At 44.7% G+C, this 21,713-nt stretch overlaps 1 protein-coding gene across 1 annotated transcript in view; it reads right to left on the bottom strand.

Moving 5' to 3' along the window:
* ncor2 (nuclear receptor corepressor 2) overlaps positions 1-21,713 on the bottom strand; it is a 98,654-nt gene that overhangs the window by 40,317 nt on the left and 36,624 nt on the right. Inside the window, 11 exon segments of the mRNA XM_071515012.1 lie at positions 520-644; positions 3,021-3,119; positions 3,255-3,309; positions 4,226-4,404; positions 5,661-5,754; positions 6,256-6,428; positions 7,731-7,797; positions 10,380-10,432; positions 11,420-11,475; positions 16,451-16,568; positions 19,793-19,975. Coding sequence (XP_071371113.1) covers positions 520-644; positions 3,021-3,119; positions 3,255-3,309; positions 4,226-4,404; positions 5,661-5,754; positions 6,256-6,428; positions 7,731-7,797; positions 10,380-10,432; positions 11,420-11,475; positions 16,451-16,568; positions 19,793-19,975 — 1,202 coding nt within the window.

The raw sequence follows: 21,713 nt of genomic DNA, 5'->3' as shown, positions 1-21,713 counted from the left end.
AACAGCTGTTTTAATAAGGAGAATGCCTAGACGCCTGAATTTGCGGTAGATGGAAAGTCTGGCTGAAGGTGAGGGAGTAAGTACTTGAGGGTTGAAAAAGCAGAGAATGATTAGCTTTCCAGAGCCGCTGCTCTCAGACAAACCTAACTCCTACTTCATTCGTTATAGCATGACCTGGAACAATTCAAAAATTGTGTTGGAGAAATGGGGAGAGTGAGGGGCATTATTGTGGCGGGTTAAGGGACATACAATGCACCGGAAATGTTGTGAGTTTGAATGTGGCTCTTGACCTTTGTCATATGTCAGCCCCTCACTCGCCCCATATTTTCCTTTCACTCTGTCGGTACACTCATTTAATGAAGCAGAAAGGCCTTAAAATCCATCTGTGCAGCAAGGAGATCCTGACCAAACTCCTGACCAGGTGCTTGATACACAAGACAAGACAATGCTGTACAACTGCACACTGGCTTAATGTTCTCTTATCTCTTATATTTATTCATTATTAAAAAGGAGACTCACTTCATTCCATCTTCCTTGTCTTCAGCTTCGGTCTTCTCTTCATCCCTCTCTCCCTCCTTCTCTTTCTCCTCCTTCTCTTTGTCCTCCTGGCTGCTGCGGCTCACCTGTTGCTGCTGCTGCTGTTGCTGACCATGCTGAGAAGAGGAAGACAGCAACAACAAGCCACTCCATTACAAAGATGATCCCTGGTAACCAGATACACTGCGCGCACACACACAGACACACACACCCACCCCACCCATCCATCCCCTCTCTCTCCCATTCTCTCTCTCCCTCTCCCATTCTCTCTCTCTCTCTCCCTTCCTCTCCCTCTCTCTCTCACACACACACTCGTACCAACAAACATGTATACCTTAGAAACATATGAATGTGTAGGCACACAGGCGTAAGGAAAAACAAAAGCAAACATTGCAGACAAAAGAGAGGTGTGTGTGTGTGTGTGAGGAGAGCCGTTTCGCCTGGTATTTAAATGAGTTCACCATACAGACAAACCAGTCAAGGGCGACTGGTCTATGGATCCTGACCCGTCAGACTAATGTGACAATTAATAGGGGTGTGAAATGGTTGCCTCCAAGTACGTCCAAGGCAAATATTGACTATTTAGCTTTAGAAGTTTCCTCCAATATGGGTTTCTTTACTTAGTTCTATTTTTATAGATAGAGGCTTTATAGTTATGAAGCTGCAATGAAAAATAGCAAAAATGACTATCCGTAACCTAGCTTAGCACTCTCTTTGTTTGCTAGCAGTGAGTGAGATGGCACCATCTATTGCTGACCTGACATATTTTTTTTAATGATCTAAGATTTTATCTATATATTTATTTATTTATTGGTGGACAGCTGCAGACGTTAAGTACAGCAGGCGCGCTCTCATGGCTTTGTGATGTGATGGCAACACAACATCCGCACCATGGTTCTTACATGGTTCTTCAAACATGTAACTGTGTCCTGTGTCATTACTAATGACTTGATTTCAATTGTTTACCAATTGTTCAGGACGGAACAATTGGTAAACCAAAAAATCATTTTCATTTTCACCATTAGACAAAACAAAATAGGATCCGAAAGTCCCAAAATGACAACAACACTTTTCTGGTCTGTACCTTTGCTTGTTCAGCACCCACAACCACTTCCTCATCCATTTCCTGACTGTCTGGGCTTGAAGGGTTAGGGTTCAGATCAGTACAGATACAGACCTGACCAAAAACCTTCTACAACACTGACCAGGCTGACAGGAAATAGATTTAGTCCGTATTCCTATTGATAAGAACTGTTCCTCTACTTGGCATATCAGGGATAAACTGTGCTATTAATGCCTCTGGCTGAATGCTCATCTCATGGAGGTAAACCCTACTCCATCCCATTACCCTATATCCGCTCTAAAAGACTCATTACATCTGGCTCCTGGCAAGGAAACATTAAAGGACACAAATTGAGAGAGAGAGAGAGGGGGGGGGGGGGGGGTGAGCAAGATCACAATAGACCTTTCACTCATAGAGAGACTGCTGTTTTTCCACTTGCACCATATCACTACTCCTCTCTCCCTCCCACTGAGATTAACTCAAACAGAAAACAAATAAAAGCCATAAGTCAATATGACTGAATGGTCCCACAGGCCCAAGTGGATGAACCTGCTTAGACACTTTTTTTTTTTCTTCCCCTGGACACAGCCTCAGCCTAATCATCTCCATCCACCCTAATTATAGACATTTGTTAGCACTTGGCCTCTAATCACGCCCCCAAGCCAATCAAACAGCAGCCATACAGACATTCGAGTTAAAGGTGGAGACAGAGCAGCCACTCCACTAGGACACTAAGGGAAAAAGCACAGACTTGATGAGGCTGGGCATACATTATCATTTGCATTAAGCTTTTACTTATACTCACCATCTCTCCTCTCTCTAAACATCATCACCGTTAGCGCATGTAGTCACGATGAGATACAGCACTCTGCTCTTTCTGTTCCCCCCTCCCTCGCTACCTTCTTCCTTGCCTGTGTGTTATTAGCACTAGCCGCTGCTCACATACGGCTCAGTAACGAGTGATGTGGAGCGACTGCCAGGTAATGAGCGGAGGTTTCTCCAGGAGAGATGAGGAGACACCAGCCCAGCGCCCACAGGAAAAGGTCGCCAGTTAATTAATGCGTCATTTCATTAGCGCCCGCCGCCACAGAGTTTAACAGCCAACACCTGATCTGAGGCTAAGTAATAACTGGGAGCTCATTAGCAATGGAAACGACCCGTGTTAAGAAAAAAAAAAAAAAGAGCTGTCAATACGGACACATTACAGCTGACTTGTGGGGGTTGAGCTCAACGCGTCACATGATCGGCAAGCCTGTATGACCTTTAGCGTTTTCCTCAGCTCTTAGCATCATGGGAGTTTTATGGATTGGACTACCTCAGTGTGCTGCCAAGACATCTCTACCAACACTGGGAACAGACTAGAGGTGCTCTGCACTAAGCATCATTCTGAACTGCGAGCTGAAATGGTGAGATACAATACCTGGCTTCTGCCCCGGCGTCGGTAGTTTCTGCGTACTATATTCTTGTAGTTTTCATTCTTTTTGGTCAGATAGTAGAAGAGCACACACTCCGCCACCGTCTGAAACATAAAAAGCAACGTCATTCCTCTTGAGCACTCATTTCCTCAGAAGGATGGATCACACTGCAAAACCGCAAAAAAAAAAAAAAATGAAAAAAAAAAAAAAAAAAGAGCACTGTATCTTTTTGACCGTACCTTTCTCTCCAGAAAAGACGCAATCAGGCCAAAGTTTTTTGGGTGCTGAATGAACCTGAGAGCAGAACAAAGAAACTGTTACATGCTGCTAGTGGAATGATTTGAAATCACTGACATTTGGTGATGCGCACCCGAAGTAGATCACAGAGAAATACAAAGAGAATCAGTGAGGAGGTGATGTCAGCGGTGATGCAGACCAAGCGCTCCAAAATTCACTCACTTAAAAACATGCTCTTTTAATGTAAGCTTAGAGGTATACTAAATATTATTCTATTGAGCCTACATTCAAGTATCCTGTATCCAATGAATTGTTTGATATCACACTAGACAGCAGCCAATGATAAAACATCTAATAGTCTTCTCTTGTATGTTTTACATCAGGGTTATTAAGATAAGAAAATTGTGAAGCTCTTGCTTTTGCATGTGGGTAGACTTTACGGTCACCGATTTTACTGCTGTGGGTTGGATTCGAATTGGCAGGTTGAAACGCCTCCTCTTGTTTCTCACGAAAAGGGAAGATTCACTTCCTCACCGCCAACTCACTGACCGTAGATAGGTCACAGACATTTCACAGTGAGTAAAACCTATACTTCATTTTGTTGATTAAAAAGAAGCTCAACAGAACTGAACATGAAAGTGGATCTGGAAGCTAATCTGAGATTTTATTAAAACTACAAAAACAGTATTGTCTCATTAGAAATTAAAGAAAGTTGAGCACAAAAAAAAACCTGCAAATCTCGAGGAAAGAAAATATGGAAAGTCTCAAGTATACAAATACATTGTCCATGGAACAAAATCAACAACAGTGAAATGATGATTAATTCTAGCTGTTTTTGGTCTATGGAAGGTATTGTATTTAACCACACCCATTCCAGCAGGTAAGAATTAAGACTAAAATGAGAAATGTTTCAATTCCAAGTCTGGCAGAAGTTGTGTTTCCCGCCCCGATTGTGTTGTGGTGTTTGTCTTACTTCTCTCTGAAAGTGTCCTTCTCCTGCTCGCTCCACATGTTCATGACCTGCCGGTCCTTGTACACCTTCATGGGGTCGTCCATCAGGCCATTCATGTTGATGAACTTGATGCGCTGTTGTTCAGCGTCAAACAGCATGGGTGGGATGACCGCCAGCTGTCGCATTTGCTTCTCCGTGTTCTGACATACACACACACACACACACACACACACACCACCACCACACAAGATAAAGACAAAACAGAAACCAATGTCTCGGATTGAGTGGGTTGGTCCTGAGAGGGAAGCTATCTGACCACATGGTGCTAAATAAACACGCACTATATGAAACCTAGTGTGGTAATACACTCCATGTGAAAAGTGTGCAAAAGTTCATAAGGCAAGAGAGGAAGTTGAGGCCGTCCCGGTAGCTCAGCAGGCTACGGCACATACTATTTACTTGCAACATCACAGGTTTCCATCTAGCTCATGAACTTTGTCGAGCATTGCCTCCACTCACAATAATTTTAAAAACACAAGGAAGTGTGAGATTAAGAGTGGGGAGGAAGAGAGAGGCGGTGTGCTGCTAGCTTGAGGGTGAGGAAGCAGACAGCACTTCTCGAGATGAGATAAGACAACCCAATCGGACGCGCTGCTCGGCTGACTGGGCCGCCGCTTGACGTGAGAGGAACAGCGCTAATGTGTAACTAGTGTATGTGATGGCTAAGTCCTATTCACAGCATGGGCCTGCACCACTTGTCCTCAACACTGACAGCAGGGCCTCACAGTGCAGGGATCACCGAGACCTCGGGCCCAGCAGGAGGCAGCAGGACAAATGAATTGCATTAGGAAGTGACATCAATGTTGACTTTTACCTTCCATGTCAAGCAAGAGGTCTATCTGTGTTTGCACTTCTTGTTTATATGAATACAAAAACGTAGAATTAAATTTTCATGCAGAGAGATATGCTTCCTGAGCTGCAGAAACACAGGCATCCCTTGACAGAAGAGGTGGAGTTTTACTGGGTAAAGCACAAATAAAATCGTAGGATTACTGCGTTGAGTTGACATACTTTGGGTGCAGTCACACTATTCCTCTTTTTTTTCAAACTGCCAGTGCCTGCTTTATGAAAGTCTCTTTTGTAGGAAAGCATCCACTTTGGATAAGGTGCAGTGCCTGGGATCGTTTTAGGAAGGATGGAGCTCTTTCTAAAATTGCAAAAAGTTATATTTTTGAGGTGGACCGCATTTTTTGTGAGCCGACTACTCTGAATTCAGCACATTGGCTGTCTTGTCGTAGTTAAATGTTTGAGAGTTGGACACTGCACTGTTTACTGGTAGTGGTATCTACTGATTTTTTCAAAAAAGTTGAAGCATTGCTTTTTCTACATAAAAATGGAAGTGTGTCAGACGCCAGGAGGAGGGAAATCCGACTACTAACAGCATAGAAGCGCTCACCTCTTGTTCTGATATGCCATCGATGATCTCAGAGACCTCGTGTTCACTGCGAGCTGCAGACGAGGCCAGCCCACCTCCACGCTGCCCCACACGGCTACAAAAGGGGTGACACAGAAGACATGTCACTCAGTACTTTACTACATGTTACTGCAGCTGAGCCACCTGCATCACACAAGGCTCCTCATATATTAAAAAAACAGTCATATAGTTGTTCAAAAGAGAGGCAAATTAATTCTCTGATCAGTAACTAGGCAACAATTCAAAATGCTAAAGCCAGTTCCTAGAAAATATTTGGGTGACTTTTAAGGCCCATTCACATCCAGAACAATAACTATGGAATCATCCAAAAAGCTAACTAGCTATATTTTTGGTTCAATATCAGTGATTTTTTTGGATGCAGAGACAGCAATAAAACACAATAAAATTCAGTAGCCCACTGTAGTGATGGCTTTGTTTGCTGAGGAATGCATGAGCATTCACGTTATAGTTATCATTCCAGATGTGAATGGGCCTTTGCACCATTTAGCAATCACAGACTCCCCCTGTTGAGAAAAGACAGAAAGGAAGAGATGACAGAGATCTTCCTGTGTCTCACCTCTGCATGCGCTCCTGCAGCTCTCTCTGCTTGCGGATCTCTGGGAATTGCTTCTCGTAGTACTCTCGCACCTTGCTCTCCTTGGCTCGGCGCCGCGGGTTGTTTTCGATGCGCTCCACCTTCTTCTCCCAGGCTTCCATCAGCTGGTCATAGCGCTGACAAAATTTCTGTTCCTGAGAAGCCACAAGCAGAGGGAAGCACTCAAATCACTGCAGAAACACTTGAACAAATATAAACACCATGTCTTCCTTTGTCTTCATTTTGATGTCAAGAGGCATGGATTACAAACCATAAACTCCAAAAAAGCAGTCACTGAACAATCAACACAGATTTCACTAAAAGAAGACATCTCTAAATATGCACACTGATGATCTGTTTTTCCAAACGCACCCATTTTTAGACTGCCCTAACATTGATTTTAGTGGGAGACAGACTGAGGATCAAAAGAACAGAGTGCAATCACGTGTCCTTTCATTTTTTTCCCCCTGTAATAGTGTCCAGCAATCTTCTTTTGCTGTCTGTCTCTCTGGTGTATCCTGGCATGCTACTCCACATGTTCAGAGAGCGCAGCATGCTGTGTTGGTATTCCATGGGGAGTCTGGCCTTGAGCCATGACTCTGGCAGAGGACAGCCCACTGTTTTCCCAGCTCCTCCACAGGCAGGCTGTAAAGCAGACCATTAACCCTGGAGGAGACACGACCCTCAGTGGGCTCATAAACCACAGGGCGACGTCTCCCCTCACTCTGCCCACTAGGAGCTACTGCCCCCACTTACCCACAGCAGGAAGGAGACTGGACACCAACCCACGACTCATAAGCTTTGATATAGGGGCTGCATTAGAGTGCGGTTCTTTTTTGCCTTTCATAGTCTTGCAATACAAAATCAATGCAGAGATGTGAGATGGTTGCAATTGCGATACATTTTTTAAAAGGCAGAACCTCTGAAGCTGGAAGCAAGAGAGTGATGCAAATTTCACAGTAAAACTATGGACTTGATTTGCAGTAATGATTTTCTGTCAGGGCAGTTGATTTTGAGGATATCCGTCTGGATCTGGCATCAGAGCTTGCCCCATCGATCCCCGCTTTATTTATAGCCATGCTCTTTGACTCAGTCTCGCTCAATCACTGACAGGCAAGAGCGCACTCAAACCCGTACAATGCTCATTATAGTGCTTGGCTGACAGAGAATTCAATGGACAAAAGAAAAAAAAAATTACTTGGGCCATCTTTGCGGTGACAGTATGACAGAAATCTTTTTTTAGCCTTTTCATTTCTCAAAAGCAATCTCTGTTCCCCAGGGCACAGTAAGAGTTCTGACAACAGATCATGCCCACTGTGTACTGCAGAGCTCTCTTCCTCTTTGGTCTGCCTAAAATGGCCACTCACTTCAAGGAGCAGCTGGCCCAGTTTCAGACTAGTCATCTGTCATGGGCCGAGTCCCAGTAGAGAGTCAAGAGTGTTGAGTTCTCTACTCACCCACTGCTTACGAGCATGATTTCTCCTCTTGAAGTACAGGATCAGCTTCTTCCTCATCGCCTGGTTTCTGTGAGGGGTGAGGAAAACAGTGGAGGAGTGACAAAGTAACAGAAGGAGAGAGAGAGATAAAAAAGAGGAGAGAACATACAGGGAAACAAAGAACAATCAATTCAGACATAGGCTTCCATAGGTTTCATCACATTCATCAAAAGGTAAATCTAAGTTCAGGATTAATGCTAGGAAAAAGTTACTTTTCATCTGCAGCTCTTCAGGTACAAATTTTCTACCCTCGCTCTACCTCCGCCACCTCCCTTCTTTGACCCATAAACAAATACACCCTCACTCACACACACTCTCTCTCTCACACACACACACAAACGATGCTTGTCCTTATATGCCACTGCTAAGTCGATAAACTCAAAATCGCTTCTGGGGGGAAAGGACAGAGAGAGGAGCCAAACTTGTAAAGCTTGTCTGGGCTGGGAACGGCCAGCCACAGTGCTTCAAATAAAGGTCAGGGCCAGTAATCTGCTTAGGCAGCCACTCCGTTTGTCTCTTTGGTGCAAGACTGAGTTTTATTCTTGACGCTTAATCTGTCAGTTGTAAGGTCACGTTCTCCACTGATTAATGTAATCTTATTCTACATTAGTCACTTCAGCTGGCCCGCAGGGTCCTGCAGGTCACAGGCAAGGACAGGAGAGGCGGAAGTGGGGTACAAGTGGTGTATGAGTTTTTGTGATGCATGGAAGACAACAAGATAACATTTAAGGTCTAAAGAGATAAACACACAAGATGACCTATTCTTCGTTTCCTTCATTTATGTTATCTGCAATAACAAACCCATGTTAAATCTAAACACCCACCCCTCAAACACGACAAACACTCCCACACACCCACCCAAACAAAAACAGACACATATGCAGCCAAGCCATTGCAGCAGAAAGACAAATGCACTTGAATCCAGCTAGAGGCTGTGCGCGTCCACACACATCATGGCATAAAGTGGGTGAGGAGAACAACGCAGGGCAGAAGCAGGCCTGACAGATTAAGCCCTTAAGGACAGAGATGGTATTGTCCTCTGGACACCAGATGGTGGAGGGAAAGATTAGTGCCTGAACCCTACGAAAGGTTTCCTTTGTCCTGCACTAAGCCTGTGCCATTTCTGAGAAATTGGAGTACACTGTAATTTAGTGTAAATACCTCCAAAACATGACGGCCAAAAGTTTCATTACTCACTTATGATTGTGGAGAAAAGTTCTCCAGTGGCACAAGCGACTGAACAAAAACTGTTCATAGATTTTGTTTTCCCCATATTATCTGCATGCTAAAGATATTGGCAATTGTAACAATAAGTCAGTGGTCAGAGCAGTGTGTACGGGAAATTAAAGAGAAGTATTGGCTGTAGTAGGTAGGCTGGGCAGAGGGAGGGGATGGGGGGTCAGATGGTGGGGGCTCCACAGAGCTATGGGTACTCATCTATCCCAGCAGGGATGAGTGCCAAGGTTATCAAACCGGTTAGCAACACAAGAAGTCAATTGTGCTGGTCAAGTTACACAGTGGTATTTAAAACACACACAGAGAGAGAGAGAGAGAGAGAGAGAGAGAGAGAGAGAGAGAGAGAGAGAGAGAGAGAGAGAGAGAGAGAGAGAGAGAGAGAGAGAGAGAGAGAGAGAGAGAGAGAGAGAGAGAGAGAGAGAGAGAGAGGTTTCAGCTAATTGCTTTGAGGCAATAATACTGATCAAACGGTGCAGGGATCAAAAGGAGTGAAGACAGAGCCCAGTGTGGCTAAGAGGTCAGGGACATCTTATGGCATGCCACTGTGCCCACACCACAGCGCCAACAGAGGGTACAACCTATATAACCCTACTACAGCCATATGATCTGCCTCAGTGAATCATGGTCCTCAGAAGATTACAGATGCTTATGTACATCTGCATAAACACGCAAGGCAGGGCAAAGAGGGAAAAAGTTGGGTACACTTTGGTTCCCTACTTGCAGATGCCCAGCAAAATAATATCAATTCACATGTTTCTGCCATCATTCATCTAAAGTTCACTTCACTTGTTTGTCTAACCTTGGATGTGTACCCAAGCATCCTGCTGTTGATATTCAATGTTCTCATTGAATACCAACAGCAAATTATGAATAATTAGTCATGTATGTGTCAAGTATGTGTGTGTGTTGACACTCCAAAAGGATACTAATAGGCTAGCAAAATTGATGTTCAGCTTTGGCACAGACAATCTAAAAATACACTTTTGCTACAGACCCATGAACAGAATACAACAGGGATCCTGTCTATTGCATCTGGCCCATTTAACCTCTCTACTTATTGCATCTAGAAAAGATATCAAGATTCCTTTTGAAATATGGTTATGAAGCAAGGTATTAGCAACCAAAATCATCAAAGTGGTACACACAAACATCTACCCCCCATATATATCCATAAACAGGGTTTTTGTGTCTGTGTGTGTGTGTGTGTGTGTGTGTGTGTGTGTGTGTGTGTGTGTGTGTGTGTATGTACTTGTGCGTGTTGTGTACTCGTGCGTGTTTAACCTCTAATCTTTGAATTTATGTAAATTATATTTTTGTGGATTTAAATAAAGCATTTTAGAGTGTAGAGGTGTATGAGCTTATGTAGTGACTCACATTTTGATGTTCTCATGGTACTGCTTGGTGTCTGAAGGCTGGTTGTACAGAGGCTGGAAGAGGAGAGGAGACAGATGAAAGAGTCTGCCATACTGTCAGTTTCACAACAGTTAGCCAACAACTAAGTTTCACAGCTAGACACTTAAAGGTCAAACAAGGGGTTCACCCTACATCTCCTCCATATGAACTCACTTCACCCTGGATGGTAGTCGCAGCACAGAACTTGGCTGCAAACAGACATTTCTCTCTTTGTGGAAAAATGTTAATCAAGTAATATGACAGAATAGAAGCTCTGACAGAATGAAGCCTAATAACCCAGTCTAATTCAGTGCATAGATATCACTGAAAATGGATGTCCTCAGGGAGAGAGGAGAGCTGTCTTGCGTTAGCCTGATACACCAGGCAGGTCTTGCATAGGCTCAATAGATAATTCATTTAACAGAACCAACTGATTCAATTCACCATGAAATAGAGCAGAACACCTTTTATCCCAAACTCAAATCTGAACTGACCAGTTACACAAATGGGTATTATGAATGAAATATACTGCAATGCAAAAATGTGAATTGCACACAATGTTTATATGTTTTAGAGTAGAAAGAATTTCAAACTGTGCACATGTTTCATAATGTAATTCAATAATTTCAACACTATGTCAGTTCCCAGTGCCTCCATTCCAGAACGTACAACTGGCAAGATGCAACTGTGCCACATTCAGCCTCAACTTTGTTACTGAATAGGACCTTTTTCAGACACAGACTTGGGAGAGCTAAGCAACAGCTTTCTGTGTATCTATCATCAATGGGGGAGACAAACTTGACTGGTAATGGAAGCGGCCATGTTCTCAAGGGCCTTGCACTCAGAGTTGGAGATATCCTTTGCTTCAAACTAGCTCCTCCTCTCTCTACCATCCTTTTTCCCTCCACCCTGCCCTCCAATAACCTGTCTGTTCCTGCATGTCAATAATATAAAAACAGATAAGGGGGAAAAAAATCATGGGGAATCGAATAATGAAATAAAGAGAAGGTTTCCAGACTCACCAGTTCCACCCTGGGCCCCAGTCCTTCCAGTATCCTGTGAGCTTCCTCTGCTTTTTCTGGTAAAGAAACACAAACAGACAAGCAGCACATGTTAGCCTGCCACCTGCACCTCTGCCATCACCACGGCAACGCACTGAGCACGCTCACTCGATCACCGAGGCTGGACCACCGCTCGCTGGATGGATGGATGGATGGATGGATGGATGGATGGATGGTTGGATGCGTTGACTATTATTAGAGCTTTTAACTCAAGCTGGGCTGCAGCTCCTCGCCTCAGCTCCCTCTCTCCTCTCCTCTCCAGAGAAAAAGATTACTCACCTCCCCCGAGCAGAGAGAGAGGTAGAGAGAGAACACAGGCAGGCAGGAGAGCGAGTGGGAGTGGAAGAGAAAGTGAGTGGGAGAGAAAGAGCAAAAAGCCAGGAAGGGAGGGAGGAGAGAGGGAGAGTGGGAGAGAGTTGGTACTAGGGCTTTGGTGCTTATCCCATAAGAGACATCTGATGAAAGACAGAGAAAGATCTCACCTCCAGTTCACTACCTACAACATTCAGCCTCTTAAAACAGAATTCTGGCACCTACCAAAAAGGGAGGAGAGGAGAGATGTGGGGCATGAAGATGGGCAGCAGAAAACCCCATCTGTGTCTCTCTCTGCCGTGGACAACCCCTCCACAGCTCAGCTCCTCCATACATTTATATTTAGCTCCACCAGACAATGTATGAGCAGTGTCCCAGACTACCCCCTCACTTACGCTCTCTCTCCCCATCTTCACTCCGCTCTTTTCCCTCCTTCCACTCTGTACCTCTCTCCGCTTCATCGGTCAAATAGATTCTCCTTGGTGACATACCACATGCTCTGTTGCTTTCCATCGCACTTCATTTCCTTCAGTGACCACAGCAGTGTGACTGGCAGGAGTGACAGACACACAGATAGGATGGAGGGAGAGCGAGAGAGGGATGGATGGAGAGAGAGAGAGAGAAAAAAGAGAACATAGCAAGGATGTGGGAGAAATTTGAGAGGAGACGAGAGAGACAGAACCTGCCAGTGCACGTGCCCATCAACCTTTATTCTTCACCACCCACCATGTCATGCTGTTTCCCTGTCCCTTTCACTCCATCTTCTTAGCGGCACACAGGAGGAGTTTGAGATCTGGTCATAAGTTTATATACAGACTCACGCTAACAGACTTGGATGTGAGACCACAACTGGAGCTCACGCACACAGCTTAACTTGACTCAACACAGGTTTCCAACTGGGTCACCGGTGAGTAAAGCCAAATGACTTGGCTCCAGATTTAAAAGTGCCCTTGTTAATTTCCTATGCGTTTCCTCTAAAGACAAAAGGAAGCGTTGATAGGTTACGTTTGCAAATATATATCCCTCAAATGCAAATACATTCACATAATGACATTACCTTTCCGGAAGTCATTTTGCATCAATCCTATTTTTTTCCTCATTCCTGTTGCTTCCTCATGAGTGAGTAGGTGTAACAGGCTGCATAGTATTGCCTCAGAGAGCCCACTAGCTACAGGAGCCGTTAATGAGCAGCAATTATTAAAAGCAGCCTTTCATCCTCAGGGAGGAGGGAGGGATCAAGTATTGCTCTCCATTTCCTGGCCATGATTTTCCAAGCACATTCAAAAGCAAGACTACAGAACACTGACCCCAAACATTTGCATGTGACTTCCTCAGATTAAATACTAGTAATGAGAAATTCAGCAATAAACAGAGGGGGAGGGATAAGATGCAAAGGAAGCTGTATAGTGTGTAACCTTTTCTCTAACAGCGCTGTTGATCACACAGAGAGAGCTGCTGGTCTAGTGACTGCCTCCTCAGTCTATCTCAACCACACACACGCCCCTCATCACAAGACCCAGGCATAGAGCCTGGCTCAGCCACCTCAATTATGCCCCCCTGTGGTAACACACAGGGACTGCTCCTGGGAGAAGACAGTGGCCTTATCATAACCTATTAAGCTATGCAGCTGTACTGCTGTTACACGCTGCCTGGAGTCAACAGCGTGCCGCCTAGTCATCAGCAGCACACAGCAAGGAGGTCACAGAAAAAGGCATGAAAGCATGAAGCAAGACATTTTTCCCCCAAGGACCAAATGTGCTCCTAAATAAAAAAATAAAAAAATAGGAGCACATGAGAGAAATTTTGGAGCAATCTGTGAAAATAAAATTTGAAGTGCATATGCTTCTAACATGGTAGCACTGTAAAACCGTGGCATCTGTTATGAAGGTAACACGGCAGAGAAAATACACAGAGAGAGAGAGAGAGAGAGAGAGAGAGAGAGAGAGAGAGAGAGAGAGAGAGAGAGAGAGAGAGAGAGAGAGAGAGAGAGAGAGAGAGAGAGAGAGAGAGAGAGAGAGAGAGAGAGAGAGAGAGAGAGAGAACTATGGCTGAAGGGCCATCTCAATGCAGCATAGACAACTGAGGGTGCAGCACAGCTCAACAGGATTATGATAATGTAGCCTCGGTGAGGCTCTCCGCTCTTGTGTTTATGTCCGTGACTGCCATGTCCCAAATATGAGAGCCATGTCCCAAATATGAGAGGAGTGAACTTGAGTTGAGCCGTCCCAGGGGTTTGACAATCGGCTGTCGGTGGGATGTGGATGTAACCCTGTCTTGGAGAGCTGGTGACACCGAGCCCAGAGGGGACAGATGACACCGCTGTGACACCAGCTCAGAAAGGCATGCTGAGGCTGAAGTAATTACAGCCAGGTGCTGAAACATAGACACACACACAAACACACACACAAACCCCCAACAACTACACAGTACGGACGAGGGGACGAGAGGGGTTAACGCATACTAAATTCGTCATGTATGAAGACACTTGGTATGAGCTTCACCCTGGGGAACTGTACACTATATATACCTGCGAGAAGCAACACAAGCTTGCCATGTAACATTAAGCCTTGAATCAGAGAATAGCATGAAATATGCATTGACTGAATATGCTATGGGGTCACCGTGGCAATGGGCTTATAGTGATTGCAGCCTAAAAAATTGCTGAAAAAGCTGGTGAGGTCTGGAGAGAGATTGGGGGAGCGTGCGGTAGGCCAGAGTGCTTCCTGGCAGCCAGAGGGAAGTGGAAAGTGTTACAGGGGTCAGGGTACATTGTGGAGTAAGCCATGAGTCATCCTTAAACTTCCAGCCTTTCAGATGAGCCCGCCTTGAGCAATCTGCCATGTCCTGCTGCTGCTTGCTTGTACTCGGAGGTGCTGTGATTCAGCTGCGCTTGATGAGTGTGAGGGTAAAAGGCACACAGGACATTCCTATACTATTGTGTTAAAAAAGGGCTTCTCAGGGCATTTTGGTAGCTTAGCAGACTACGGTGGGCGCCATGTGCTCGTGACATCAGGAGTTCAAGTCCAACCGTGGCCGTAAGTGATGCCTTCTGTGTCCCATTTTTCCTGTCATTCTCAACTGCACAAATAATAATAAGAATAATAATAAGAATAATAATACAAATACTACTAGTACCATTACTACTACTAATTAATGTGTCCTTTGTTGATCCCCATGAGGTCAAAGAGCAGGGTCAGCTACAGAGTACCATCCCTAGAGCTGGTAGGGATTCATGTCTTGCTGAAGGACACTTCAGGAGGGTGGATTCTTGCCAACACAGGGGCTTGAAACAGGTCCTCCAGTTGAAGGGTGGTCTCCCTACTTACTACACTACCTTGCTGTACTATAAAGAAAAATAGATCTGCCTTGAATTTAAAAAATAACAACAGGTTTCTCTGAGAAAGAGCATGCTCGAAACATCCAAGAGCTCTCTGCCTCTGAACTATGAAGTTTTAACGTTACTCCTAGTCTCCCATAAGGGACTTGTTCAAAGAGGTTTTATCTGCAGTGTACTTTCATACAGTGTGAGAGGAGTTCCCTGCTTTAAATGCCATGCACATGAAAGGAGAGGTGTGCATTCCACCACTAGGTGGACTAAGAGCATTGAGAATGGCTCCATTATCAAGGTAACCCTGTTGAACAGCAATGTTCTGTACAGACTGTTTACTGTAACTAAAAGTGTTATTATGCTAAGCACTTCAAAATAGGTTTATATGACTGCCTAACTATTCTGTTTTTCTTTTCTTGAAAGATAAGGATGTTTAAGTTGCTTGACTTGCATAGGTGATAATAGAGAACGATATCTATCAGTGGTGTGTCTGTGTAACCCTACTAAGTTTGTATGTATATGCGTGTGGGTGTGTGTGTGTGCGTGTGATTCATCATGTCTGCTATGTTGACCTTTAGTAGCTTATCCCGTTAGGCACGAGGACTGCCTGGTCTGACAGTAAGAGTGGGAGGCTAAGCTAAGAAATAAATACCTTGTGGCACTGTCTGCCTAGTTTCTGTTGACATGGGCTTTTGAGGATGCGTCAAACTAGGTAAATGAAAAATGACAGACCTCCAAGAATAATAGCCTTCTGCAGACACAGACATTATCAATCTCTTCCCAGCATCTTGCTCAGTATTAACCAGAATATATGAGTAATCCTCAGCTCGCCTCTTCTTTCTACGAAATGTAATGAGAAACACAACAAGGAGTACACATAATGAGGCCCCACTCGTGGAGTAGAAGTAGGGTCTATCTGTGGTCTAGACTTTTATCTTCCAGGGATTGTCGAATGGCTTCTTGTGTGGTTTGTCCAAATGTGCTCCTGCTGGGTAATCCACCAGCTTATCGCCCAGGGCTCTGTCTCCATCTCCAACACTGACTAGCGGCCTCATTCCTGGCATCTCAAAACCCAAATAACCCCCACCAAGCCACAGAGAATATTCAGAGGAGGGCTGGAGACTAACGCAGACCAGCTTATTATCTTGCATCAGCCCAGTGAGACAATAATGAACCATGGGGCCAGCTCGCTCGCTCTCACACTCACTTGATGTAATGAATACACTGTGCATGTGTGATGAAGTGAAGCCAAATTCAAATGTAGGGTAATTTGGGCTAGAGTGCTGAGAGGTGGGGCACAGAGCATGAGCACGTATTCTAAGAGCGCAAAGTGGCTGGTGTGCGTCTTCCACTGACCCTGTTCTCGTCGTAGATGATCTGCACAAGGCTGCGGTGCTTGGCCTCGCTGGGCGGCGGTGAGATGGGGCGCTCTGGCTCCTGAGGCTTCGCTGCCTCCTCCTCCAACTGTTGCTGTAACACACAAACAAACGAAGATGACAGTTAACCTTTAGAACACCACCAAACAATCCAAAAGGCCCCAATCTTCCAGCAGCCCTGTGGCTCTCTGGTTCCTGTTGAGAGGTTAGTGAGTGTGTGTGAGATCAGCCTTCCCTCCCCCTCCTCTCCAGCGGGGATGAGACTAACTGTCCTATTAGCTGTAATAGCTATTAACTCCCCAGGGCCCAGTTAATCAAAGGGTTACCACAACAGCCTGTAAACAAAGCCAATGCCTGCTGTGTAGCTAGAACACTATGTGAACATGAGAGAGAAAGAGAAAAAGAGAAAGAAGGAAAGGTAGGAAATTGACACCAGCCAAATGCTGGCAAATGAAATCTGCAGATACTGAGTTTGTCTACTCTACCGGCCACTTTGGCAGGTAATCAGCCATTACTTGGAGGTCATATTCTAAAAAAACATCCAAATGGCTGTGGTCGTTAATTTTGGGAAGTACCATCTACTGTGACCAGTGAACACAAAAATGTTTCCTGACACAGAGACAGAAAGAGAGGAATGTGTGTGGTGGGGGAGACATCTGAGAGGAGACAAGAGAGAGAATCTGGGAGGGTTGAAGTGCATCAACCTCTATTCTTCACCACCCATCATGTAGAGTTCTTTAAGTGCTTCCCTGTTCCTCCATCTTCACTGGAAGGCACACAGGAGGAGAAGGAGAGGAGTGTGTTGTTAAGTTGACAGAAAGAGAAGAAAAAAGCATCTCTTGGCTCTTAGGCTTTGAGGCTGCACCACTTTATCACGCTGGCCAACAACCCTTTACTGGAGGGGCCTTCAAGTTTGTTTTCACGTCTTTTGTCAATGGCTTTCTAACAAACACCAAGAGGCAGACTTTCTAGTAAAAGCTGGACAAAAATACAATGTGGCAGCCAGTGTCTACTCTACTGATATTTATCCATTAACTCAATGTGTATTCAGCAGAAATGTTCTTGGGGCATCACTACCCCAACTGAAACCTATCTATAGCTACATTTCTATCTAACTGTCAAGCCAATTTTAAGCAAACTTTTGAATTGTCACAAAAAAGAAAACTGAATTGGGTTTGTTTCCATCAGCTGAGTTGAAGCAAATAAACAGGCTTCCTGAACTTGTACAGACCCATGAGAAAAATGGAAGTCATTCAAGAATTGATTAGTACTGGGCAAGATGTTATTGTTTTTTCACGTCAGCTAATTTTGGCCATATTTCATGCCTTCATCCAAAGACCAAAACAAAGAAATGTACTTAAATTCTAATGCACCAACTAATGGTCATGCAACCAAAAGGAAGATCTTACACATGGGAGTGCATTTTATATTTCTGAGAGGCTGTAGTAGACAGTTTTTACAGACAAAATGTGACTGCAAATGTCACTATGTCTTTATTTACATCCTCATTTTTTTTGACAAATGCATTTCCATCGCTATTTATAACATAACTATCACATAGCTTTGTCTGCCTCAAGTGAGTGAAAAAAATTCTTTACAACATTGAGGAAATAGTAATCACATTTTTAATTTTTTCCAATTTGACTTGTCATAATTAATCTAAAAATGCTTGGATGGAAACTCGGCATTTGAGTATCAATGGTGTGCAGGCTGTGAGCTGGAGAGAGCGGCAGAGTATTCGGCTGTAGCTGGCTGTCTAGAGGTTGGGGCCGAGTGTCGGTGAGTGGCGTGCGGTGAGTTGATCTACAGTAAAGCCGATCCCCTGGCCCCCTCCTCTCCTCTCCTCTCCTGTCCAGGGCCTCAGCAGGGGGAAAGGCGGCCTCCAGAGGATCCACATGAGAGTGGAGAATGATGGATCATCGTGTGCCACGATCGGCCCGGATAAGCATCTGGCGCGGGAAACGCATACATTCCCAGAGAGCCCTCCCCCCTTCCCTTCCCAAACCCTCCGCCGAGTAAAATAAAATAAACCAGCTGTCCTGAGCCTGGCTGACATGACACAGGCTGACGGTAACCTAAGCCCCAGCCCCCACCCAACCCCCCAACTCTGCCAGAACTCTTTAAATAAAGTTTTACCATACCACTTAATTACTCCAGATGTTTTAATGCTTGAAGGGAGCTCCACTGTTAAAAAAAGAAAACATCCATAAAAAAAACATTGTGCGTGTTGAGGGAGAGTAAGGGGGAGGGGTCTCGATTTATTTTTCTAGGTAGCAGAGCTTACCCCCTCAATCATTCACAGCCCTCACCACTCCCATCCCGCCCCCAGTCGCGCTGCCCACCCCACATAGCCTCTCACGATGGACCGTGCCACAGGCTGCAGGTGGCTTAGATTTATGGAGATACATTTTGAGTGCCAAGCAAAGAAGGGACTGGGGGGGGGGCTGGACATATTGGCATGCTGGCATGGTGGTGAGAGGTGGGGGTGGAAGAGAAAGAGCTTTACCACAGAACTTCTCTACTAAACATGATGTGGCAGGCAGCCAAAAGAGAGACAGTGAGGGAGGAATATGAGTGGTTTAACAGTCACAAAACCTCCGCCATAATCCTCCTCTCCCTCGGGGGAGCTGTTATTTATAGCCTTATATATTTTTAACCTACTTTTCTCCTAAATAAAAAGGCAAGGAGGAAGGAGAAAAGAGAATGTAGCTGCCTGGAGGAGAGTGTGTACAGAGTTGTGGCACATTGAGCAAGAACCAACTACGGAGCTTCAATGCAGCGATTACAACATAGCAAAGTCTCTGTTAAAGACTTTATTGCATCGATGCCAACTGAAGCCTGGCAGGGAGAGTTGCATTGGAAAACCACATGTGAACATTTTGAACAAGCTAGACACTGCCACTGTGCAAATTCAATGATGATGCCAACACTGGCAAAGACATGAGATCTGCAAGCATGACAGATAAAGACTTAATACATACGTAGCTTATAATGTATTTAAGGCATGTCTGATCAATAGCTGAATGCATGCAAATGGCCTAACAAAGTGGCATCTACAAGGGATCAAATGTTATTGTTTGGTAGTAGGCCTATATTTAATCTTTACTCAACTTTCTTCATTGTCACACATTGTTGATGCGTACATGTTGACCACTTGATGTTGACAAGAGACTCCCTACTTTTTCCTAATATTGCGTAGTGATGCTATCCTTGCAACCAAAAGCACTTAATTTCCTGACTCGTCGTATTTATTTCCTAAGACCTTAGCAGGACGACTTGTAGCAGCATCAGTCTACAATCTCTAAACAGGAAACAAACCTGTTTCTTGCGTAGCTTGCAGATCTGCTGCTCCACCATAGTGATCTCTCTGTCCACACGGTCCATGTTCTGGATTAGCTCCTCCTTGGAGAAGCGGGCCGGCACCAGATCCAAGTCAGGGTCCATATGGGCCGGGCTGACAGGGGAGATTGGCTCCAGCTTCCCCATGCCACTGCCACGCTCCTAAGGGTGCACGTTAGAGAGAAAAGTCAACTTGGTTAGATACCCATTATGCTACCACAAGAGCAAGAAAACACATGGCATTATGGGCCTCAGGCTACGTGCAGACGTTTGCAGCTTGAAACCACAAGTCAAAACATTAACCATCATTGACTTTAATTTAAAAAAAGAAAAAAAAACGAACTTTGTTAGATACCAAGTATCTAAGCTATGCAATGCAGCAATGCGACTCACCATTCAGAGCTCAACCTGAAACAAAACAGCGAACCTAAGGGAGACGTGGTGGGACTACAATAACCGTCCTCAAACTTAACGTGAAGAGACTAGCTGGTGGAAGCGGCTGTTCTTTGTTTTTCTTGTTCAGCCACTTAGACTTGCGGTCTGCAACGTGTTTCAGCCGCAAATATCTGCACATAGCCTCAAGTCTGTTCCATACAGTCTGTACAAAGCATGGAATTCACATTGCTCCTCAATGGAGTGAATGGGGAGAAAGGGGTAGATGTCAATGAGACTTATGACAGGAAATTGATAGCCTAATACAATGTTTAGATAACAGTGATTGATAGACAGCAGACACCTGACACTGACCTAATAATGACACATGGAAGAGCAGAGAGACCTTCTAGATCTGGTCTGACCATCTCAGAGGACTGAACTAGGGACCCCACCCAATATGTGGTGTTTCAATCTCTCGCTCCTCCTGTCTGCTTCCCTCTTTTCCTCTGATTGCGAGATCTGTGGGTTACTCTACAACAGGGGTAGGCAACCATGTGCCATGGAGTGCCAAGAGTATGCAGGTTGGTACTATTCAGTGAAATCACTTGGTGTTAGGGTTGTCACGATACAAGAATTTCTAACTTTGATACATTGCTCTTTTTATTGAGGGGAGTGAGCTTATACTGCACAAGCATGTGAAACATCATATTGCCTCCTGGCCTCTGCAGCATAGACTGTAAGCAACTAAGCAAAAAACACAGACACAGAGACCCAAACTAGTCCCTTAATATCGGACAATGCAGGGGGAAATACCAGTGCAAACGAGACAGACGCACGCTTCTCCATAATGTAGGCCCGATAAAACTCATTCAAAACTTTGCACTTACACAGCAGATTACCCCTGCTCTAGTCATCAGTCTATCAGAACACTTTTAGTTTAGCTTGAAGCAACAGATACCTACCAATGATAGGGAAAAATCAGCAGGGCTAGAGTTGGTGGATTACTATTGACAGAATGATTTTAATCAGATATTTCAACGTCCAGTCGAGCCTTCTGACCAGGCCTGGACAATGCATCTGAAAACCGGACAGGTGGGTGGGTGGGTGGGTGTGCGTGCGTGTGTGTGTGTGTGTGTGTGTGTGTGGCTAGTGGAGGCGTAGAAATAATATGTTCAATTTTTCATTAAGAGAAAGCACTGCTGGTATCGATACTGTTTAGCTATTTAGCAAATGAGTATTGTGTCCGTTTCAAATTTTTAGATACTTTTGACAACCTTACTTGGTGTAGTCTTTGTTTGAAATGAAAACCCGCAGCACTCCATGGCACATGATTGCCTATCTCTGCTCTACAAGAAATCATCCAAACACTGTCCGTGCATCCTCTGGGAAGGCAACACACTCCAGTAATTAAGTCCTGTGGGTAATGAAAGCCAGTGTCAGTGCCTCACAGTCACTAGACCACACTAATGAATATGAGGTCACAGCCTCTCTCGCCAGGATTATACACAAGAGCAGTGGTAGCTGG

This window comes from Centroberyx affinis, unplaced genomic scaffold (assembly GCF_046629955.1).
Source record: "Centroberyx affinis isolate AG114_WGS23_722 - 3 ecotype Tasmania unplaced genomic scaffold, CSIRO-AGI_Caff_v1 ptg000297l_1, whole genome shotgun sequence".
NCBI lineage: Eukaryota > Metazoa > Chordata > Actinopteri > Beryciformes > Berycidae > Centroberyx > Centroberyx affinis.
The sequence above is the reverse complement of the archived record's forward strand: the minus strand, read 5'-3'. Positions and strand labels throughout refer to the sequence as shown.